Source organism: Musca autumnalis, unplaced genomic scaffold, assembly GCF_047663935.1.
Source record: "Musca autumnalis isolate F117 unplaced genomic scaffold, ASM4766393v1 scaffold_4, whole genome shotgun sequence".
In the NCBI taxonomy this organism is placed as follows: domain Eukaryota; kingdom Metazoa; phylum Arthropoda; class Insecta; order Diptera; family Muscidae; genus Musca; species Musca autumnalis.
Genome location: NW_027411977.1, coordinates 12,523,693 through 12,549,706, shown reverse-complemented (window position 1 = coordinate 12,549,706; position 26,014 = coordinate 12,523,693). Strand labels below are relative to the sequence as shown.

General features: G+C 35.3%; 1 protein-coding gene across 3 annotated transcripts; it reads left to right on the top strand.

Annotated features, from left to right (window-relative positions):
• frm (farmer) lies at window positions 1-24,908 on the top strand. Of its 3 annotated transcripts, none has more exons than XM_073981637.1 (9): window positions 1-58; window positions 341-448; window positions 17,008-17,137; window positions 18,876-19,195; window positions 19,260-19,455; window positions 19,529-19,888; window positions 21,637-21,669; window positions 21,743-21,967; window positions 22,037-24,908. In XM_073981637.1, the coding sequence occupies exons 2-9, from the start codon at window positions 425-427 to the stop codon at window positions 24,184-24,186; spliced, it is 3,438 nt and encodes a 1,145-aa protein (XP_073837738.1). In that variant the 5' UTR covers window positions 1-58; window positions 341-424; the 3' UTR covers window positions 24,187-24,908. The 3 variants fall into 3 exon arrangements, with proteins under 3 accessions (XP_073837738.1, XP_073837737.1, XP_073837739.1); XM_073981636.1 differs by having other exon boundaries at window positions 5-24; XM_073981638.1 differs by lacking the exon at window positions 21,637-21,669 and having other exon boundaries at window positions 5-24; window positions 21,800-21,967.
• The last annotated feature ends 1,106 nt before the right edge of the window (window positions 24,909-26,014 follow it).

The following is a 26,014-nucleotide window of genomic DNA, read 5'->3' as shown; positions in this document are numbered from 1 at the left end:
AGTTCTCATAGGTCGATCAAAACGGTACGGTCTCAACTTGGCTTATCCTCTAATTTCAGTAAATTTAATTTTATAATTTTGTTTAACAAAAAGAACAACATGTTTAAATAAAAAAGACAATACAAAAAAAGACACATACAAAATAAATAAATATAAAGAATAAAAAATCAAATATTCTAAAATATATATACAAAAAAAAGGACAACAAGGAATATTATAAAAAAAGAACAGTTAAAAGAACAATATTATTTATATAAAGAAATAAACAGAAATTAAAGTGTTAAAAGTGTTGACAAAGATTTTTTAATTTTTTGTTTTTCTTTTTGGTTTCTATTTCAAGATTTATTTATTGGATCTCTAGAACGTAAACATAAATATTTTAAATTAAATACCTGTGATTTACCTCGTGTAAAATTGGTGAAGTATGGCGCGTGCAGTTTTTTGCATGGTGAGTGTTAAAAAGAAAAATAGAAAAAAGTATATAAAAAACAAATGGATTAAATGCAAAGGATTATGAACCTGAACTGAAAGGAGTTACGTAATATTTTTTGGAATGTGGAATACATTTGTTATAAAGAACCCATTAAGAGGAATAAGGGGATGCTGTTATTTTGATTAGGTAGCGCAGTTGGATTTTTATTGTAATTAAAAGACAAAGAATAACAATCATATCCAGAATCAATGAGGTTTACATTCAACGCACATCGAAATATTGGAAAATAAATAAAGCACAAGCTTTCCATGTCCAAGGTTGATATGGAAACAATTGCACCATGGTGGTGACGCCCGCTCCAAATGATAACTATTTTTTAGATTTTTCTTCATCAAATTCCTCTTCTTTAGCTTCTTACTTCTTACAAAAGAAAACAATAAATATACTGATGCCACCCGGGAAGTGCATGGAAAAGGCATTTGCTGGAGTAAAGCACCTCATGGCAGAATAATTAAATGCATGTATCCAACATTAAGCTGAGCGTTTTAATCACTAATAAAACCACACCACAGTGGCGCCAAAGGGCTCAGCCTAATTTTTGAGCTCCATGAAACCATGATTATGAAAACTCAGAACTATTTAAGTAACTTATCCAATATGAAGCTGGGCAAATTAGCCAATAATAACCTTCTCCAACATTTCCCCACATCACCAAAGTGCTTAGCCTAATATTTTAGCTCCATGGCTGAAATTCGCAGGAAATGTTGCAAAAGATTGCAATTGCTTAAAATGCGGAGAATAACAGTTTCCATAAAATACGGTGATTGCTTTTAAACGTTTCCAGCCACAATTTTTTGTGTGTAATTTCGGGAAAACTTTTTCATTTCGCACACTGCAAAATTGAAAAAATTAAGCTCATAGTTCCAATTATTATTAATTTTATTGTGAATATGTTTAAAATTTCCCCCCCCAAAAACCTTATTCATATTTGTTGACTAGGAAGCAATTTTGCAAAATATCAAAAATCAAGTCATGCGTTTCTTTCAAAAAAATAATCTAATTCAATTATTTGTTTGTTTGTCCCAACTCAAAACCACATTAGAAACCAATAAAAATGCAACTCTCACACACGAGAATTGGAAAGAGTGTTTTAAGTTTAATAAATGTATTTCTTAAAAAAAAAACAAACAAAAAATTGATGCTTATTTTGAGAGCGAGTATTTGCCAGTTTAATTAGCAAATTCAATATGAGTTTTAAAGTGATGTGTCTGAAAATCAGCTGCTGCTGATGATTTCAACATTTCAACAAGCTCAAATACCAAGCCTCGAAGAAGCAAAATATGCCCACACAAACAAATATAGCGACAAAGTCGATAAATTGGTTAATTACCTGGCTTGTTGATAATCGATAGACTTTAGCTTTTTTCTTACCTATGTGCTTATTTCTCCTTTAGGAACAGTGCAAAAAAGTCAGAACAAAAGACCACACCTCAGGTCATCATACGGCTTCTGACCGACCGTTCGTTGGCAGAAAACCAGTAATTGCTGCAAAACAAGTATTTTTATTTGCATTTCTTTCAAGGTCATTCACCGGTTTTAGCAAGTATTGAGTGATTCTTTATACTAAGGACTGTGGCGGTGTCTGCTGGCTTCCGAGACACACAAAAGCTAGACATGCCTCAGCACTTATGGAAAGCAAATATTTGTGATGCGTAACAAAATGTCAATGCTCAAATAAATATTTTGTGGGGTTTTGTTGTTGTTTTTTCATGACTTTAAAGAAATTGATTATTTCCGTAATATCAATTGTTTTGGTATTGAAGATCACGCCCAGATATTTGGTAATAACGTAATAATGACATTTTCCATTTGCTACCATTTGTTGCAATACCTTTATTATTAAGAAATAAAATCAATATTTATATGTATCACGTTTTGTGTAAAATAAGATTTGCCAAAGGGAATTTAATACTTATTGTGTTGGCGTGTCCAAAATATAAAGGGAAAGGTGTTGACGATGCATGGATGATGACCTGCAAAAGTCTTTTCAAAAAAATAACCCCAAAATCGAAATGAATATTATGCTAATCATCGTTCCCAATTTATTTCAAATAAATTTGCTTTGTTTCTTCTTGAAAGCTGGGAGAGTTTCACTTTTATCTCGGCCAAATATTTCAAAACAAAAGCGAAATTTCTGCAAATAGTCTATCCATTTCTATCTTTCGCCACAAATTATGATATTAATGATGATAATGACAAGAAGAAATCTAAAAATGCCCTGTCTACGCTCCAAACGGATGATGTCATTTTACGTGGCTTTTTATGGCTGATTGGTTGACTCCTCGGGTCTTTGGCTATACGGTATTTATGACAATGTTTGAGTTGTTCCAAACGTGATAGCTAAAAGCTGTAGCGGTGCTTTGTGCTCTAAACCAAAACAAGATTTAAATAATTTTAATAAAATTAGAAAAAGCAAACAAAAAAAAAAAAAAAACAGCAACAATCAAAAGCAAAAAAATTACAAAACGACTGACTCAACTGTTCTGCTGACCACATGCATTTGGATGGATGGTATAATAACACCAATTGTTTCTTGTCCCAAGTTAAATGGGCCATAAACAAGTCATAAATGTTATATAAGAAATTGTGTATATTTTAGCTTAAAAACCGTTAGAATTGCAGGTGCAATTAAAATAGAAGATATAAAATGAGGTTTTTTGCAATCCAGCCAACCAGTAATTGAATTAAATTTAGTTACAATTTTAAAAAGATTTTTATTATATACCATCAATGGATATTGGGATCGAAAATAAAAAAAATAGGTTTAATTAACCGGTAATCGGTTACAATTTTCAAGTAAATGGAATATTTTCTGTTAAAAAAATTTATGTTAGATTCATTTTGGATATTGTGGAAGGAACAAGGGAGACTTCTGTCATAAACAAGGAATTGTCCCAGTTTACTCGAACGAAAACCATATTACACTCTTTTGCTTCTTCTTCCTTATGTTTTTCTTCCTTCTTGAATACAGCAAAGTGTACCCTGTACCACAGTCCAATTATGTTTTAGCACCCGTTATGAGGCCCACATTTTATTATTAAATTGAATCCAAAATTATGCAGAGGCCCTTAACCACCACTGAAAATATTGCATAAGTATTTTGAGTCAGGATTGACGACCATTTCACCACGTCAAACTCAGTATATTCCAACTTGTAGTTAAGTTTTTATATACAAAACTGTAAAAATTAGGAAATAAAACATAAATTACGCCGAGGACCGTAATCACCACTGAAAAGTGTGATGTTGTTCCGACGGAATGTCGAACACCCAAAAGTCTGTGTTCAATCATTGTGCCAAAAAGACATATATCAAATATTTGTTATAAGTCCAGATAACATCAGGAGTTTAGTTTCAGGTAACCAGTAATCATCCGCAATTTAGTCACCGCTCAAAGTCTCAAAATTCCTATTGGAGATGAAAGCCCTTGGTTAGTATATACCGAACCCCGAAGGACAGATTCGCCGTGAGAACACACACAAACCCCGCTTCTCAATGTTTCATGTATAATCTTTCACTTGCATATCCTAAAGGGGTTTTGCATCTCCCATCACCTTTACGATGTTTCTATATAATGAACCAACATGAACTAATTCCAAGTAATCTATAACCGCTTTCATTGTAATTAGAAAGAACCTCTCTTTTCTTGCTCCCTCTAACTCGACTACTATTTTGAATCTGTTACTCGCTCATTTTGTGAGAGCCGCAAATGAGATTTTTGTCTTCAAACATTCTATTCTGATACGGCCATGCATTGAGAGTTTTGTAAAGCGCTCTGGGACCAACGAATATTCTCAAAATTGGGAATGTTGTTTGAATTTCATAAACAGTTGGCACACGGTTCACTTTGCGAAACTATTAATAGCATGGTTACTCATAAAATAATTAAACCCGTTCTCTTTCTAGCCGTCCTCAAAGCTTAGGGTGAATGTCAAATATACTCGAACTATGTATATACAATTTGTAAATTTTTATTAAACACCTTATGCCTTGATCATACTGACGGTAATTCGCTCTCTGTTCGTTGATCGAGCCCAAATTATATATTAATTAATTAATTTTCCATACAAAATTCTGCGAGCTAAGAACGATTTTTGTACATTGTTCAATTTAAATTACTCACCGAACGGAGATAAAATATGTCCCATCTCTTAAGGGGAAAGAGTAACAAATAAAAAAACACAAACGATTTTTTTACTCACCGAACGACGATAAAATACGTCCCATCTCTTAAGGGGAAAGAGTAAAAAAATAAAAAAAGCACAAATACATGAGTATTTAATGATCGGTTAATGATTACCAAATAACCGGTTTTTGGTTAACAAGTAACCGATTATTATTGACTCCATTTTGCCACATTTTATTAAGGAGTAAAAAAAGGAAATGCTGTTTCACTAAGACAGTCACGTGGGCATTTCACAGACGTTTATTAGTTACCAAGTAACGGTTATCGAGTAAACAAATATTAAGTACTCCAAACCAATTTGGCCTTTACTAAACGGAAAACTTATTTACAGTTTCAATATGAGAATGAGAATTTATGTTTGTGATCGTCAATATTGATGATGTAACCGTAACTTATGATCGGGTAACCCTGTATTGTTATCTTTGTAATACAGTCCTTGCCCCTAGGAGAATACATATTAACTTTCATGCAAGTTGTGGTTTTGTTAACAACAATTTCCCCTCTCTAGATGATTTTTATTAAGACAATCGTACATAATACCAATCTTTGCTGGTTACTGGTTACTTTTGGTCGAGAATTCATCCAAGGAGAATATTTTATACACAAACTTTAAAGGATTAATTGCGAGCAAGGTTCGGGAAAAGCACCTGTAGGGAAAAAGAGAATTTCTTGTAGGCTGGAATATGGTTTGATCCTTGAACAGGATTGTTTTGGTGTCAGTAAACCAAAATTGAGGAAATTCATTAACAAAACTGAATGAACTAAAAAAACAGATAATCTTACAGGTTCTGTTTGCTATGGTCAAAATTGTTCGTTCCCAACATTGACTTAATTGTTGCAGCTTTCATTCCTATGGCCAATAGCAGAAGTTTTGTTTGGCGCCCAACGACCTGCAATGCTGAATTCTTGGCTTCCATTGTATTGCTGAAATATGTCTAAAGTTTATTGTAATTAACATTTATTTAGAACTGGGATTTCCCATACTTTCTTCTTGCTTGTATGGCTTTCAACAGCTATTTCAATATTATTTGGCTTACATTTGTTCCACAACAAAACTTAAAACTTTTGCTGTTTGGCATACCAATTCCCATTTATCTCTTCGACTATCAGTGGTGGCGAGTGAAAGAACTCTTCAAGAAAAATTCCCAAATTAAATTTAATTGGCTCTTAAGTAGAACATTGCGAACACATCAAAAGTCAACAGCCATCAAAGGCACTGCTACGTGGTAAAGTTAGATGATGGACGTGTTGTGATAAGCGGAAAGAAAACTTGTCTAAATTAGAAGAATTGTTGGCTAACGTTATTATTATGTGGGAGCTACTTAATAACACTTAACATGTTGAGTTATAATTTCCCAAAAAAAAAAAATCCCAAATTATTTTAATCAAGCCATAAATATTTGGGCGGATGTTGGAAATGCTCAAAAATAAGAATTTTAATGAAATAAATAATTTTCACTTTTGTCTGAAAGATTTCTTTTATTTTCTTGGAAAAAATATTTATTTTTGATGAGGTGACGACATCACAGCTAGTCGAAATGATTATGGTTTTGTTTTTGATTTGTTTTTAAGTTGTCACCAACGTTTTCGCCACAGAAGAAACCGATGCTAATGATTTTGGTGATCTTGTTTTATGTTTTTGTTTTTCATATGGCAAAATGCGGATGTGTTTAAATCAAAAACCTGTCTATTGATTACGCAACGAGGCCTAATCTATTAAATGCTAATCAATTCTTTTTCAACAACAAACGTTTTAATATAAACATGGCTCTATGGCAACAAGGAAACCCTTAGGGGATATTTGTGGAAATGAAAGCACAAAAGAAATTTCTGTTTACCATGTGAAAAGCATGAAGAACAGCTTTTTTGGGGCATTTCCAATAATGGCCAATTACTTTGGCCTTCATAATTTTAAATTTTTGCTGTTGTTTTGGCTAGGGCTGCTTTGTTTTTTTTTTCTTGGCAAAACAGCTTTGGAACAAGTTTGGCAAAATTCATGTAGGAAGCATTTTTGTTTTTTTCTGCCAGGGCGGAGGATATATTTTTTGCATTCAAACCAGTTATTTTTTACAAAATTAACTGCATTCTCTTTATGCACTGTTTCGGCATCAGTATAAGTGTGTGCGTGATTTTTTTCTCGAAACTTTAATAAAGGTGCATTCAGAATCCACTTGGAACTCCATGACATTCACGTTCAAACATTCCAATATTCCAACGGCATGTCATGAAATTGTTGGCCAGTTGACCTTGTTGCCATAAAGTCAATATATTTTATTAAAGCCAGCAAATATTTCGATGCGTAAGTTTGGCAAGAAGATGACTGGCATGTATGGATGGTATGCTTGGATAATTCTTGATTTGAGGGTGGTGGAAGGGGTTTTGCTGTTTTCATAGCTAATATTATTGACTAGTTTTATTTGGTAAATTATACATTCAACTAGTTATGATAATTTTATTGATTTCAAGAAGAAGAAGAAGAAGAACAATGTTTTTGAAAACAAATGTGCAAAGTTATGTGCCTTCATTATGTTTGGCTGGCTACGTGATATCATAAACATGTCATCTTAACAATCTAGTCGGCTGGCAAATTATTTAAATGTCATCTTTCAATAATTGCTCGAAAAAAATCCATTCCATTCACTCTTAATTTGGCATAAATACTCCACTTGTCATCCCAAGCAGCAACAAAAAAAACCAACTAAACCATGAAATCCAAAAATGAAATGCAACGCATAATGAGTTCATATTCGATTATTTGAGGCATGTGCCGCTTAAGCTTGCTAGCTATGTAGCTTGACGATCGAAGCTTGAATGGATATAAAAACTTACAAATTGTTTTTGCATTGAAAATGATTTGGCAAATTTTAGCCATTGAAAAACCACTTGGCTAACCCTTAAACAAAAACCCATAAACATTTTTATGAGCAAAAATAAGCAAGAAAACATATAAAAGCTTATAAAATTAGCAATAAATATTTGAGATATTTTTGTTACTTCAACAAATTTGCATGACTGTAACGCAGGCCATGGAAATTATGAAATTTTCTATAAAAAAAAACAATAATAATAAATTAATTAACCAAAATGTATAAAACTGCTTCCAGCTTTTAATGTTTCCCAATCAATGCCATTGTCAGCCATTGTCAGATGATATTGATTATCACATAATTATATTTGGATTTTCTACATAAAAAAAAAAAATATTATGTTTAGTGGAACGGAAATTCCGCACGGCATCACGGCAAAACCTTAAAAAATCACATTAATTCTCACATATGTTAATGCAATAATGATGTGTCCATTATGGGAAATTTCGATTTTTTTATTTAAAAATAGGCCTGAGGGTTTGCCTAACGAACAGTGAAACTGCCGTTAGTTATGCAAACAAATTGCAATGCGTTGCGGGGTCACAATTGCCCATTTTAAATGAAAAAAATAATAATTAAGAACCTTCTTGTCATCGCCGAGCCTTGAACACACAAACCAGGATTTTGTAGTCCAACACAAGACATGTTAAATCTTGAGAGTTATAACCAAATCTGAACCGGTTTCCATGTAATTTGTCACATTTATTTCTAGACCGAATTCAGTCACGCATCCCAAAATTCATTTAAATCGGAAATATATATAGTGTTTGGTGCAGCAAATACGTGAAATCGGCCGAAAATATATGTATATGGGAGCTATATCCAAATCTGAACCGATTTCGATAAAATTTGGCACATTTATTTATAGTCCGAATTCAGTCGCACATTCCAAATTTCATTGAAATTGGACATATATATCGTGTTTGGTGCAGCAAATACATGAAATCGGCCGATTATATATATGGGAGCTATATAAAAATCTAAACCGATTTCGATAAAATTTGGGACATTTATTTCTAGACCGAATGCAGTCACACATTCCAAGTTTCATCAAAATCGGACGCATAAAGCATGTTTGGTGCAGCAAATACGTGAAATCGACCGAAATTATATATGGGAGCTATATCCAATTCAGGACCGTTTTTCTCCAAAAGCAATAGCGTTTTTCCTATGGCTAAAAATTTTCAGCTGAATCGGACAATAAATGCTAGCTATAATATTTTATTGCTGGGATGTCTATTGAAGCTTTTCATACAAATCAAAGGAAGTACGAAATACTTCACGAGCAATTTTTGAGTTTTTCAAGATAGAGTGGAGATGAAAGAGCTCAACCATCTTCATATTTAACCTGATTACCTCAAAAAGTTCTCATGAAATATTTCTCCTCCATCAAATAGGGGACAAATATACAGTTTTCGTTAAGAATAATCACAAATGAAAAAGACAATTTTGTACAATTTCCAAATCAACACAATTTGAGCAAAAGACCCATTATTGATATTGACCCTCTCAAAATCCTAAAGCGGGATACACACGATCATTTTTGACTGGCGATTTTTCGGCAATATCGTTTATTGTCAAACTGTCCAGCAACATCAAAACATTATGTGGTTGCCTGATGAATGTCAAAAATTAAGGGCCACATTGGCAAGCAACCGATTATTTGAACAAAACTGACAGTCAAATCTGATCGCGTGTATAGGTAGACCATGAAAATTTGATGTTTCGATTTTTTCCATAAGCAAAAATTGAAGTTAATTTTGGGACTTTTCGATTGATCGTGAGTCGACTCCCCTATTCTTATTACCATTATTGCTACCTTTAAAGATAGAAGTACTGAATCAATGGAGTTTATGGCCAAACGAACGAGAAGAAACAACCAAATTGGGTTTAAGTCTTTTGGCCACCTGTATCGCGAAGCTAATTATTGACCTTGTCATAAATTCTTTGATACACACACAGTATTGGTTTTTCCAAAGAAATTAAGAAAAAAAATACGAACAAATTTGTCAGCTGCTTGTCTAACAACTCCCTCTTAGAACCCCCCAGAGAATTTAGCTTAAAGCAATGACATTCAACACCAAAAACACACCCAATGTTTTTCATTTTTTTTTTTTGTTTCTCCACTTAATTTACATGTCTTTCTATTCAAAGCGTAATCAATCATATGAAGAATTGTTGCAGACACAGCCAGTGTATGTGGGCAAAAGTTATTTGTCTTCCCATTCTTTGCACGTACGAAATGTATTTCTTTGCGTTTTTTGTTTTTTTTTTTTTTTTGCTTAGTTTGGTTTTTTTGAGAAACTGAGTTAATGCCTTCTTTGAAAACTAGTTGTTGTCTCTGGTTCTTCAAGTCATCGATCAGATTTAGATTTTACATGCGATGTGGCCAAATGTCATGCGTTTTTAACTAACTGGTCGGTCAGGCGTCTTTGTTGGGTGATGGCGGCAGCATGGCATACATACGCATGTGAATAAGACTTGTAACACTTTTAATTTTAAAGCATTTACTTACTATTTCTTAAAATTGAGATTTCCAAACATTTGTCTATGTCAAAAAGTGACAAGTGATTTGGTGATTAGGTTTTTTTTTGTTCGTCTTCTACTTCTTCAGCATCTTAAGTTACATGCCAAACAATGTTGTACATACGAGTACATAGAGTGAGTGACTTAAGGAGAAGCTGGTTGACCTATGGCTTGGCCAGAGGAGTAGTTGAAAAAAAAAACAAAACGTGATGTTTTATTAAATATAAAACACACATTTGATAATAGATTCTCGGCAATCGTGTATGAGAATTTGTTAAGCCTGTCTATCAAAATTGTTTAAACCGCTTCTCATACAAAAAAGAAGACTCCAAAATATAATGCCTAAGATATTTGACATTATGCTGCTTAGAATGTGGGCTGTACTTTAATGTTCAAAAGCCCAAAAAGTTGTATTGACATTTCCAGAGGTCATTCATCCATCCATCCACCCATCTATGATGTTTCAATCTTAAGATAACGGCATACTAAGCAAATACATTAACACCGTTATTTTGAACGTAATTAAAAACATATTTACTTTTTGGTACCACTAGCGCTTCCGCATTAATTTGTGAGATCTAATAGCAATTTTGCTTTACTTCAATTCACCGTGGCTTTGTAGGGGTGCGGGCGGGGGAAAGCCATTAATACCAATAATCTAACTAACCTTAACCCATACATTCCACGACAATAATTATGTTATTGGCTTGCCCAGATCTCTAAACAAACTCTCTCACACACCCATTGTCAACTCCGCATTATTATTACTCTTGGTAATTGCAACAAAACAACCTGAAAACGTGTTAAGACCCACTGTTAACCAGCAAACGCCCTTTACCAACAAACCTAACGACCACTGAAGATGGTTCTCCACCATGTGTATCTTGTTTATAGCCACGAGACACAAGATACCACCAAGAAGTTATCAAATAACAAAACAAAATCTCACAACAACAAGCACGCTATGTGACTTGTTTAGTCTGTCAGTCAGTTGGTTAAGGCTGGCATTTAAAACATCAACAAAAATAATAATAAAATATGTGGCCAACAACAAAAAAAAAAACCTTTTTACCATGTGCGAAGACACACGGGCCATGTTACTGAGAACGGCTGGCATCAGGTAAACTTAATATTATTTGACACTTGATTAATGAAATAATGCTGTCAAAAAATTTATTGAATATTACTTAAAATGAATCTCACAAACAAATTCTTTGTTTTTGATCTTAGTTTTATTCAATAATTAAGAGTAGCAATCGAGTTTGAAATTTGTTTTGGGAAATTAGTTTCAAGGTTGATGAAGTTTAGTAATATTATTAATTTGAAATGTTTGTTGAAATAAAAACCGAAATCTATGATATTTCGATAAAACAAGTAAAAAAGTATTAGTCGGCTTTGACGACAGATTCGCCTATGAGATATATGTATATAGATATTTTAGCGAATATTTTCAAACTTTTGTGGGGGAGGTACCGGAAGGAGTGGACCTATAAGCACCACCTTTGAATTTCATTTAATATTCGAAGAAATATTACGATGTCCAAAACGCAGTACTCGGTTCGAAAGCCCTAGCCGCTACATGTGGTGCATAGGGGTTTTTTACAACTTTCGGACTGTTTTCTCAAGAAGTATGGACTTGCCCCTGAAAAAACTTTTACTCTCGTAATTGAGGAAGCGAATGCAAGTCGCTTCAACAAAAATCAAATTGATTCGAGAGCAGGTCTTAAAGTGAATTTATCCAAAATTTTGTGTGCGAGGTATCCGAAGGAATGGACAAAAATAGTCCATATTCGAACCTGATCTATATCTGGTAGATACATTAGGATGTGTAAAGTATGGACCAAATTGGTAACTCCCATGAAGAGTTATCGTATTATTTATGAACTTTTGTGGGGAAGGTACCTGAAGGAGTGGACCGATATGGGTTATTTTCGAACTTAAACAAAGTTGGCACAAAATATTATGAAGGCCACATTCTAGACCGAATTGACAGATCCGTTCGAGAGTTATCTTGCGCTCCAACCACTACATACGCGTTCATAGACATTTTTACAACTTTCAGGCTATTTTCTCAAGAAGTATGGACTTGCCCCTGATGAAACTTGTACCTTTGTATGGGGGGCAGTGAATACAAAAATCAAAGTGATTCACGAACAGTCCCTAAACTGAACTTTTCCGAAATTTTGTGTGGGAGGTACCCGAAGGAGTGAACCGATTGAGTCCCTATTGGAACCTCATCTAAGACTGGTAGGAATTTCACGATGTGAAAAATATGGGCCAAATCGGTTACTCTCTTCAAGAGTTATCGTGCACACAAATTTTCCGAACATTTTCGAACTTTTGTGGGGAAGGTACCGGAAGGAGTCGACCGATATAACCCACCTTCGAACTTAAACTAAGTTTGGACAAAATATTACAAAAACCAAAATTTGAACTGAATCGGTTTATCCGTTCGAGAGTTATCGTGCGCTCCAGTCAGCCAGACGGACGGTCATTGCTAAATCAACTCCAAACTGTCTGAAACACATTTCGTCCAAACATACTTGGGGTCTAAAACCATTATTTCGATGAGGCACATTTTGCCCGTACGAAAGTGTATATACCCTCGTTAGCATAAATGCTGACGGTATAAAAAAAGACGTACAAATGCATACCCACCCACCCCATAGAAAATCATTAATATGCTGAACAGCTGTTTCTTGCCTAAAAGTAGGCAATTAAAGGTTGTTTTTTCCGTTTTTTATAGTTCGATATCAAAGCATCGCTAAAGCATTGATATATTGCTTATTTGATTATAATCATCAAAGAATGTTTCTCTCTCCACACATACAAATCAATTAATTGAGAACCATGGTCAGTAGCCCGCATGGCACAATCATACAGGTACCCGCATCAATCCAGCTGATGCACTGTGAGCTGTCAAAAAAGTTGTTGTAATTGGAAAAACAAAATAAAACAAAACTTTAAATAAAAAATTGTGAATTTTTGTAACAATGCGTTTATTAATACTTCCCTAATTTTGTTGAAGAAGTTGTGTAAATTGTTTTATTTTTGAAAAACATTTTTGACATTTCAAAGTATTGAGCTGGTTTTTATTGTAGTTATTGGCTGATGCATCTACCTCTATAAATATGCCTTGGTAACCCAACAACAGTTCCGTTAATATGTTAAGGAAAATATATTTCCTATACCTGCCTCTTCTAAGACACATGCACGAAGAATGGTATTGCTTGAATCATTGCTATGATTGAGTCATTGCCTAGTCGAAGGATTAGGGACTCCCTGAGCCAAATTTAAATTAGATTGTGGTGTCACCTTGTTCTTCTACATTTAAAGCCAGCAAAAAAATTAATCGCTTCGTCTAAAGTCCGGTCCTCAAGTATGCTTAAGCAAATATGGAAAGGAAAACATATAGGCTCTAAAGGCTGAGACATATAAAAGAATAATTTTTTTGCTTGAATATTTGCAAGGCTTGAGACATTGCCTGATCGAAAGAAGAATTAAGGACAGCTAGAACCACTTTTAAGTTAAATAGTCGTTTCTCTTTGTTTTGTACATTGAGTATAGATTATTCTTGATACAAAATCAATGGCTTTTATTTCAGTATCCTATCGAAAGGGCTGAATTGTTCAATTTTGCTTTGCCCTCTCGCCATCGCTTCCCAAGCTGGGCAAAATGAACATTTTGATGGGGATGGAACAAATATAACAACCAATTCGCCAAAAAATTGTGGCAGGTTGTTCCAAATATTGTCAGGAATACTGTCTCGATTGAATATTAATTGTGCGATAAGTTTAGTAGGTCTTGCTTGAGATTGTTCACCCCTGATGTTTGTTCGAGTGTTGTACATTTTAGATTATATCATTAACTAGCTCACCAAACATCAGTGAACTAAATTGAACTGTTTTTGATTGACCTAGTTCATAGACTCTTTTAAATGAATCATTTAAATGAACTAGTCTTTACCTTTTGAACTAAACCAATCTGCCAAAGAATGTCATTGATGGAAAATCCAAGTAATCTTACAGAAATACCTAATATTCGTGAATTAAATTGTAGATCCTACACAAAAGCGCTTCTTACAGTTCAGAACTTTCGACTGAATCATTCAAATGAACCAGTTTTCCTTTTCATGAACTAAACAAAATTACCTCAGAAACAATTCGTTCGCTGGTCTTAAGTCAGCAAACTAAATTGAAGTAGAACAAGTAAGAAAAGCGTTAAGTTCGGTCGGGCCGAACTTTTTATACCCTCCACCACAAATTTCAGCCATTTCGGTGGATTAATGTGGCCACAACCTTCAAAATACCGAAATTCGGAAGGTACCGTTCTATGGGGGCTATATGATGGCGTGGACCTATACCTACAAATTTCTGGGGGAAAGTTTTATACGCCTAAAGAAGACTAAATACCAAATTTCAGCCATATCGGTGTGATAATGAGGCTAAAACGTTCAAAATATCGAAAATCGGGAGATATTGTATTATGGGGGCTATATCAACACGTGGACCTATATAAACATTTTATGGTAGAAATGTTTCTCAGCCTCTGGAAACACAAAATACAACGTTACAACCGATTCTTTGGTCAAATGGGTTTAATACATTCAAAATATATTAAAATGACGCGTACTTTATAAGGGGTCTTATGTGGGGACTATACCAAAACGTGGACCTATATAACCCAACTTTGGTAGGAATGTTTTCTGGCCTCTGAAGACAAAAAATACCAAATTACAACCAATTCTGTGTTCAAATGGGTCTAATACATTCAAAATATATTAAAATGACGCGTACTTTATATGGGGCCTTATATGGGGGCTATACCAAAACGTAGACCTATATAACCCAACTTTGGTAGGAATATTTTTTGGCCTCTGGAGACACAAAGTACCAAATTACAACCAATTCGGTGGTAAAATGGGCCAAATATCTTAAAAATTCCTTAAAACGACGACGCGTCACGCGTCATTTTGTATGGGGGCTATACGAAAGCGTGGACCTACATAGCCCGCTTTCAATACCGAAAGTCCTACGTAAATATAACATATTTTCCCAAAATTTCATCAACCTACGTCAATCCGTTCGGACGCTAGAGTGATTTCCACAGACGGACAGACGGACAGACAGACAGACGGACAGACGGACGGACATAGCTATATCGATATAGAATTGCACGCTGATCAAGAATATATATACTTTGTGGGGTCTACAATGATTATTTCGAGTAGTTACAAACGTAGTGACAAACTTAATATACCCCCATCCTATGGTGGAGGGTATAAAAATTGGATCCATGGGGACTCCAATAAATTGTTTTCAAAAATAAAAATTATTAAGTGAATGTAAAGTAGTTCACAAAAGTGATTCACAAATTAAACTTAAATGAAGTAATTATGTTTTAAGATCGATTAGCGTTTGTGGTATTATGCCTAGCCATTCACCCGTTTTTGCCTATAAGAGGACAAACAGTCGCACTAAGATCTTTTAAAGATGTTAAAAAAGTTACCAAGGCTTTAGTCATCTTGATTTTTTTTTTTTTGCTGATGGCAAACCCTATTTCGGCACAATTCCTAATAATTAAAGTTATTTTTAATTATTTTTGCCCTCTCTAGCCACGGTCTTAAGCGTGTTTTGGCGATGACGATCAAAGTAAATTTTTGCATTGATAATAACTCTTCAAAAGTCTTTGTAGTACTTGTTTTTAATTTGTAAATTTTTGTTGCTGTTGTGTTTTTTTAATGATGTTCAATATGTTTTCACGTTTTTTTTCGGTTTTGTTTGTGTTTTTGCAAATGTCATTTACGCAAATGCGTTTTATGTTCAAAAACGCGCCAACAAGTCATGACAAAATAACAAATTTGCATAATGCTCGTTAAAATCTATTCGGCGTCTAGATGTGTGTTGGTTTTTAAGAGAAAAGACATAAAAATGAAAATCGAGTGCATTTTGACATTTAGAAGGTAAAAACGCACACAAACATGTGAACAAGTTTTTAAATATATTTGAACCGGATCTACAAACAAATTTTAATTGCTTGAAAAAGAAATGAACAAAAATGAAGAAAAGAAACAACAAACAATACAACAAAAATATTTGGAAAGAAACGAAAAATAAACGAGAGCTGGGGAGAGATAAAAAACAACAATTTATCATTTAAATTGTCATTGTATTGTATGTATTTCCTATTTAGCAAAGTGGATACATATTTAAAAAAAATTTGGGAACATCTCCGAATTATGGCCACATAATGATGTCAAGCCGCATTTAAGTAGGTGAAAGATGAGAAATGCTTCTTATTTGGTTTATAAAATAAAAATTATTTTTCATATGGATACCAAAAAGGAACAATAATAGCTTTTTCTTATTCTCTTTAGACTTCTTTTGGTGGGACTGGACTTTAATTTATTGTTATGCTAATTAGCAATCACAGCAAACGCCAACTAGTTCTAGAATTTTTGTTTGAAACAAGCTTTCAGAAATTCTTTCTTTGTGACAAAATCAAAAGAGAAAAAAACGATAATAATTTAAAATTTATATTTTTAATGTGTGATGCTACTGCTTTAAAAGCATACATTGTTGTTGTTGGTTTTACCAATAATATATTAAGTACGTTTCCCTATGTAGTATACAGCGGAAATAACAAGATGCAAAGAAAGTTTTGCAAAACAACTTGTTCTCGATTTCTTTTATAACAAAAAAAAACATTTATAGAGGAAAATAATTTGATGTAGCTTAAAGTGGATTGTGTATAAATACAACATTTAAATCATAACTATTCAGTATTCTCACGTTTGGGCAATGTACCGTAACGCGAAACCACTGTCCACAATTGTAGGCCCAGTTTATACTTTAGCGAATTTGTTTTCAATTTATTTCTTAAAATCTTTTATATTCGCATTTCTTACCCTAATCTCTTTTATTTTTTTGCTTACAGGCCATCGCTTGCATATTAGTGCAATGCGCAATATCTATCAAATTAGATTCAGAAAATCGTCGTCTCATTCTTGACATTAAAGATCAAAAGACGACCAATAAACAATATTATTCTTCCAACTTCGATACCAGTAAGTACAAATTGTTCTATTATTAAAACATCTAATCCATTCCTTAAAAACGAAAACAAAACATTAACCCAAATCCCTAATCCTACCCCACTCACCGAAAAACTCATGTACAAAAATTGTCTTAATTTCCTTAAAAAAAAAGAAAGAATCCATTGATGTGTAGTTGTTTATTTCCTTGTAGTATCATTTCTTATTTTTTCTAACTATCCTAGTTTGATGTTTTGTAGAAACTCATTTCATTAACCCTACCCTACCACTTACTACCCACATATCCCACTAAAATTAACACCAATAAATGGTCTGAATGAAATTCACTTTCAACCAGACTTTATTAACATAGAAAAATTTTTGGTTAAAAAAAGCCGTAATCACAGAAAAGTTAAATTTTGTAGTTCTTTTTTTATTGCGTAAACAAAAATTGTGGAAATTTTTAATTTGTTTGGTAACAGTTAGTAGTTAAATGGTATTAAAAAGTATTGTCCTAACCATTAAATGGGCTAAGAGAGATTTACACTCCCTTTGTAGTAGCTTAAATCCCAGTAGTTTTGTTAAATCCTTGGTATTTTGTTGTTTATTTCATGTAGTCCACCCAAATAGTCTACACTTCGTTTTTCCCTTCAAAAAAATCTATAAAATAAACAAATTGCTAAAATTTTAATAATTTTTATTTCCTATTCAATATTTACATGAACTGTGGCTTTACTACTAAAAACCTAGCGACAAACAACAATTATTTACATACCAACAAATATAAATTAATTATTATGAAACCAAACTGCCAACTAAATATAAAATTATGCCCAGCAACCGAAAAATAAAAAAAAATCAATTCAGCCACAAATACGCAAGCGCCAGCCAATAAAATGCAGTAGTAATAAAAACCCAGTTATCGTAATGTAATCGTCCATCTCTAAACAGATCGTCTCGACTTGTAAATATTATCCCCTCTACTCCCCTCCACCACCACCACCACTACAAACAAACCCCACAACTCAAACCCCAAAAACAAAACAAAAATACAAAAAATAACAAAGCAAACAATCAATCAACCAAAAAATAAACACACTTTTTTGCTCTCTACTCCTACTACCTACCTACCACCTCCACCACCTTATCCTTATCCTATTCCTAATATCTTTTTTCCTTTACCTTCTATTTTGTATGTATTTCGTATGATATGTAACCTGTATGTTAATGGAAGTTCTTAGTAGTACTCGTACATAAACAAAGCTTCGCATACTCATCCCCAACTCCTCTCCCCACACCTCCTACACCTTCCTTACTCCTTGGCTCCAGAAATCTCCTTACTTCTTCTCTTAACCCATCTATCAGTCAAAACAAACCCCCCAAGTCAATATAAATACTTCAACAATACCCACAATCCAAGACCAACCAACCATCCCACTCCCATTGTATGAAAATTCCAATAGAACAAAAAAAAAAAAAAGAAACAAAACAAGAAGAAGCTATATCAACTTCTGAATTTCTAAAGTGTTAGAAATCTACCCTTTTACAAACCACCACCTCCCCCAACCAAAAATATCCTGTGCTTTTCCTTATGCGAGCAGTGTCAGTGTGTCGTACTCCATACAATTTCCACAAAACATTATTTTTTTCCCAATTCGACAGTTAGCTTAGGTTAGGAAAATTAGGTTTATTTGTACTTTTTTCGAATTTCTTTGTTATACTCTTGACCTTATCCCCAAATACAACCTTAATCTTAACTACTTACCTAAAGACGCCTACCGTTACGGATATGACATCGGCAAGACTGGTAATTTCCATCACGAGACTCGTGGTCCTGATGGTGTTACATACGGCTGTTACGGTCACATTGACCCCTACAAAGTATTGCGTGCCACTCACTATGTAGCTGATGCCCATGGTTATCGTACTGTTACACCCATGCAACCTGTCGTCACGTATCCACCCACCAATGATCCAAACATCAAGAGTTCAGGAGTGTTGCTGCAATGGGATGAATTGTATTTCCCCATTGGTTGTGGTAAATTTGAAGGCGGTGTACGCCCCAATATTCCATTGATCTTTGTCGATAATGTAGGTGGCCCCCCCAAAAACACGACCAAAAGAATTTGAAAATTTAACCCGTCATGTATTCTAGAAACCCGTCGCCCCTGGATTCTCAAGCTCATCAAAATTGGTATTTGGGGGTACCGATCAGAAGAGCCCCAAAATCGATAGATACGGTACCGGCAAGGTTACAGGATTGTTGGATGATGGTGCCTCTCGTGTGCAATCGTCTTCGAATCACGTTGTGTCGGCATTGAGACCTGGAACTTACAACAATGGAAATTACAGTGAGAGATTTTGAATAGAACAAAAAACACATCGTAGTATGGAGCTAGAACATGGTTTGTTTGTGTGTTACAGATGGCGGTGGTTCACCGGCTGCAGTGCCTTATGTTCACGTAACTGGCGCCCAAGGAGGACATGGTGGATCTGGTGGTAATGGGGGCAAGGGTGGCCTCGGAGGTAATGGCGGTTTCGGCCCCAATGGCCCAAATGGTCCTAACGGTCCAAATGGCTCACCAGGTCCAAATGGTCTACCAGGCCCCAATGGTCCACCTGGTCCACCAGGTCCTCTTGGCCCACTTGGCTCTGGACACGGATCGGGATCGGGAACCCCAGGAAAACATGGTCACAACGTGGGATCCGGCGGTTCATATACAGGCAATAATCTAGAAGGACAGGCATCGACCGGTTTTCCTGGGGCCATCGGATACACACAAGGTTAGCATACATACAAGTCTATAAAAAAAAACAAAAACACTCGAACAACTAAAGAGAACGGAGCTTGGACTACACATGAACGAAATCATACATATTGTACATATTAAGCCGAAATTTCGAGAACGGAACCTAGAAAAGCCATAGGCCTTTACCTTATTTATTTTATCAATATCTAAGTTTAAGAATAATATCAAAACAAACAAAAAATTGCTTTAAAGCTTGCCACGGAACCTGGATTACATAAGAACTAACTAACCAAAGTGCATTTGAAACAAACAAAAATTACTACTGAAGCACCATACTCTCAATCCCTAAACCCCAAAACAAAACATATATTCTCATTACTTCCCGATACCCAACCTGTCCTGTATTCCTTTCTTCCACCACAATATCCACATGTACACCACACCCACACTAACCTAACCACCAATTCAAAATAATAATCAAATTTAACCGCTGCCGGATCCACTATCTGCCACTTATCTACCTACATATCTAAACAAAAACGAACGACGTAACCAGTAACGTTTTATGTATGGCAAATGTGCTACTGTATGTATGTATGTATGTAAATGTGAATATGTGTTAATTTGATCCAAGTGTATCCAAGCTCCAAATCTATTTTTTTTATTTTGTATTCTTTGTTAGGCCATAAGATATAATTTATTCTGTTCTATATTATCCATAAGATATTGTTTTTTATTTTCAGCTTAAGCACAGATTTCTTTTCGAAATGTAAATGACAACGCACAGAAAAAAAATAGGACCGTTATATCACTTTAGGCGACCAGAGAATAAACGTTAGGGTCTTTCCAGGCACTGCAATTTTTTGTTCTTTTTTTCGTTTGCTCAAGCACACTCTTGCATAAGAATATTTACTCTCTCTATATATCTCTCTTTTTCCCTATACATATATAATTTCACATCTTTTATATATCTCTATCAAGCTATATATCGATATAATGCCGATGGTATAATGTTATTGGGACTCTGGCTGTCTCTTACTTTTTTCCTTCCCTTTCTTCAGGTTAATTTTCGTTTTCAACAATACATGGGAATCACGTCTCTTTGAGTTGATTTCTTTATTTAGTTTATTTAAAGCACTTGAGTCCCCCTGAAATGCACAAAAATACATTCATAAGCTTCTTCACCAGTTGTCAACACAACACGCACACAAAAACAACACATGCACACAACCCAATACACATTTTACACAAATTGATCACCAAAAAATACTCACATCTTTTGCTATCTTTCTCTCACTCTCACTCTTTCCCTTTCTATTTATTATTTTACATTCTCCTTGTTCCTTTACCTTTGGAAAAAATCTTTTTCCACAAATCTTGGTATATTAACAAAGCACCTCTTCTTTCACCCTCCATCCTTTCCATTCCTTCACCACCACAAAGCCTTTCTCAAAGGCTTTACTAACTAATATCCCACTAGGGAATTGTTTTGATGGTTTAGCTTATGGTGTTGGGCTTATGCTTATTGCTTACTGTAAGTAATGGGTAACCAGTAATCAGTAATTGTAGTTTAATGACAATATGATGACGTTTAATTTTTGTGTAATAATAACCATTTGTTTAGTTGTTAGTTTGTTTAGTATATAGTAATTTATGTATGTAATTCTATTTGTACTTGTAAAGTAGTTGAATAACCGAATACCTGCCACTAATTCCTATACATTGGTACTAATGTTGTTTTTGTTTTTCTCTGTCGTTTCTTCAATTTTTGCCTTACCTTAGATAATGGTAATTATGAAGATGGTAGATATAAAGGTAAGTTTGTTCATACTAATGAGCACTGGCGATAATGGTAATTAACTTCCCCCCCACCTTTTGTAATTTTCAGGGATTCAAGAGGGTAAATATTATCATGACGATTCTGGTAAATATGTTCATATTGAAGGACCAACTGGACCACCAGCACCACCATACGTGCACATAACTGGACCTAATGGAGGTTTCGGCGGTAATGGCGGCAGAGGAGGTGAAGGCGGACGCGGAGGTGAAGGCGGCAAAGGCCCCGGCGGCCCAGGAGGACCCGGTGGCCCTAAAGGACCTGGTGGACCAAAGGGTATATATTTATATAATCACTAATTTGTATAAGAACATAACTGACTTTTCTTTGCTCTTCTTCAACTAGGACCTCCCGGCCCACCTGGACCCCCAGGCCCACCCGGACCACAAGGCTCAACCAGACCAGGACCCGGTGGCCCATACGGACCTCCCGGCCCACCCGGACCACAAGGCCCAACTCGCCCCGGCCCACCAGGACCACCAGGCCCTCCCGGCCCAACTCGCCCCGGCCCACCAGGACCACCAGGCCCACTAAACCCCGGCCCACCAGGACCACCAGGCCCACTAAACCCCGGCCCACCAGGACCACCAGGCCCAGGTCGCCCCGGCCCACCAGGACCTCCAGGCAAAGAACCACCAAATCCTCCCGGTGACAGAGGCTATCTTCCACCCAAAAAAGATGATCCCAGGGATTCGACATACCAGAACAATGGCTACTTGCCACCAAAGGGTAACAATCCACCAAATAATAAAAAATACGAATCATATTCTATAAGCATTAATCCACCAACACCAGCGTCTGTCAATAAACAGACCTCTTTTGTGTCCAATTATACAGTCAACAAGAGTAATGACAATACACAAAAGAAGGTCGTTACAACTACATCCACAAGCACATATACCACCACCAATACCAATAGTAATAAGTCAAATCAATATAATAGCAATAGCAATATTAATACCAACAACAATAACAATAAGAATCAAAATAATTATGATGAAAAAACCTTTAATCAAGTACTAACATATATTCCCCCTTCTTCTTCCACTCCCACTCCCACACCCTCCCAACACCACCAAATCCACAACCAACAACAACACAAAATCACGACAACCACAACGAACAACAACAAAATAATTGGCAACTCAAAGGTCCCGGATATCACCACTGAAAAGGACAAATACTTTAAGACCCATACAACTACAACGACGACTACGACAACAGCAAACACAAATCAAAATGGTAATAATAATAAAGCAACAGGTTTGAATATTGACAAGACAGTAACAACAACAACAACATATGGAACAAATACTAACCGAGACCGTGACACTAAAGTGACAATTACTAACAACAACAACAGCAACAAAGTTACAACTGGCTACTTGCCACCACAGACTAATGCTTATGAAAAAGTAATAAGCACCACCTCTGGTGGAGGTGGCGGAGGAGGCGGTAGCAAGATCATCACTACCACCTCTACCACCACCAATACCTTTGGTGGCCAACCTTTCCAAAAAGTCACCGAAAAAGTCACTGGCAATTATGTAAGCAACAATGCCTACATAAATCGTACGCCTGAACAAAAGGTTCAAACTCAAAGTCAGACCTATACGCCAACGGCGACTGTTAGCAAGACTCCCACACATACACAAAAACAGACAATTACAAAGACCACAACAACAACAGCACAGACACAGACACAGACAGGAAATATTTATCAGCAACACCAGAATGTAACATTCCCTCCCACTCTTTCCCAGACGAAAACTGAAACCAACTGCCCATGCCAAGCTGATAAGGCTCATTCATCGACATCCTTCAACTCCAATAGCAACCCCAGCAGTTCCTCTCACAACTCCTTCAACAGTAATCTATTCCAACAGCAATTTACGACCGGAAGCGGCTTCGCTGGTCAGGCTCACTTTGGCGGCATAATGAACTCTATGGCTTTTCTGCAACAAATTCCCGTCATACCTCAGGTGCCCGGTTACCCGGCCTTCTACGCCCCCGACAAAATTCCCAAGGGTGCTATTGTAGCATTCATGCCAGTAGTTATATTGCCCGAAGCAGCCTATGCAAATTGTCAAGAGAACTTGAACAAAGAGCAAGCATTTGATCCATTGCCCTTGGGTGTCCAACCGGCCCCATTCCCATTCGGTTCTAGTTTGAACTCCATATTCCCTGGTGGTGGTGCCAAGAAAGATCAATGTATGTGTCCCTGTTCTTGTACACAAAACATCCCCGATCATAGTCACAAGAAACGTGACACCAATGGCGATGAGAGCGCCGCCACCATCACCACTGTCGAAGATATTGATTCAAATGCTGAAGCGAGTAGCGTTGAGAAAGAGGTAGAAGTACCAGCTCTAGTTGTTGAAAAGGATCTTGTAAAAGCCGATGAGCTACCATCTGTAAATAGTAATGGTGATGACCACAGAGTTGCAACTGAGACAAAAGCTGACGATACGACAAATAGCGAAACGACCAATTAAACGTTGCTGAAGACGACACTAAACGACATTTGAGTAAGGATTCCCCATGCTCCAAATTCCCATCCCCGTCCTGTTTCCGTCTTCCTATCCAGTATCCCCACAAACGTCCCAGAGTCTCGTCCCACCATTAGCTGCCACAGATCCCGTTCCTGCAAAAGATCCCGTCTCCACATCCTGATCCTAATCCTCCTACCTCCTCCCAAATTCCCAGAGTTCCTGTTATACTAACTCGAATGTAATCGATCATGAGTTTCTTTACATTAAACCGCTCGCTCACTTTGTATAAAATGTTCTCTTTATTAATTTCTCTTATTGTCATTTATTATTATTTTTTTATTATTATTATTTTTTGTAATTATTATTATCATTATAATTTGTTACTAAATCTAATAAGTATTCGATGAAAACAAATGCAACATCTATAAACATTATATCGACCAGCATTAAAACACTAAAAAAAAAACAACTACCATTTCCGGTCAGTATCAGCGCCATCAACAAACGAAGGAGATTATGACATCACTCTAAGTTATGTAATTCAACCACACCCACACTATCTCGTACATTTTTCGAAATGTGAAATGTTGTTCATTATTGTCTACGTAATTGTATTTTTAAATAATTTTTATTTTTATTTTTGTTTTATTATCATTACCATTTTTTTAATTTCTAGTTAATAGTTTTTATTTAATTCAAAAGAAAACAAAAAACATTAAAAAAAAAATACTTCATTAATAAGTAAATCGCAACACATTTGTTTGTTAGTTGGAGATAAAGAAATTTCGATTTCTTTAAACGAAAATCTTGAAAATGCAAAAAAATAAAATTGTTCAAAAAATGAAAAACAATGTAATAAAAAATTGAGTTTTCTTTTAATATATTCGGGAACAATATGGGAATATTATTAGCTCTATATGTGGGCAATATTTTTGAAAATTTAACATACCTAAAGCCAAGTTTTACCCTATTATATCTTGCGAATTGCGGTTGTATATTATACAAATTAAAAGCTTTTGTATAAAATGAAATGTTTTTAGACTTGGCAAAATATATTGGCCTTAAAGTTAATTTGCCTATATTTATGTTAAATTCGGCCAGGCCGTACTTGCTGTACCCTCCACCACTAGTTGTATTGAGTTAAACTGGGACAATTAGTTTCTTTTCGTTTATGAAGAAGACTAAATACCAAATTTCAGAAGTAAAGAATGTGGGGCTATATTAAAACGCCATCGTACCTAAATTTTTTTAAGTTTCAAAGAAGTTTTAAGTTTCAAAGAAGACTAAATACCAAATTTCCGATATTTCGGTAAAACTTTCAAAATACCGAAAATCAAGATGTACGCCACGGTGCTCTTGAATCAAATTTAAATGAAAGGTGCTTACACCTGGGAAGTTTTTGCTGATTCTGAAACTACAATGTTCATAGATGAGAAAAATCAAAAAACAAAAAAAAAAAATCGCCGAAGCGCGTTTTAAATAAATTCCGAATCAAGTTGACATTTTTAGGTTTTCACGATTTTGCTTAGAAACCGCAAGTCCTATCAAAATGAGACTGAAGAAAATGATGTAGCTATCAAAATTTCCTACAATATTGTCCTTCATAATATTTTCGTAGATTTTACCATATTTGAGATATTGAAGTTCAAATTGGGACAATGTACTGACTGTATCGCCCCTCATAAAACAATGTCATGAAAGGTGCGCCTTAACTAACTTTTAATGAAAACCGCTTACCCAGGGGAAGTTTTTGTGAATTCTGAAACAGCAACGTTCATAGATGGGAAAAATTCAAAAACAAGAAAAAATCGCTGTAGGGAGATTTAAATAA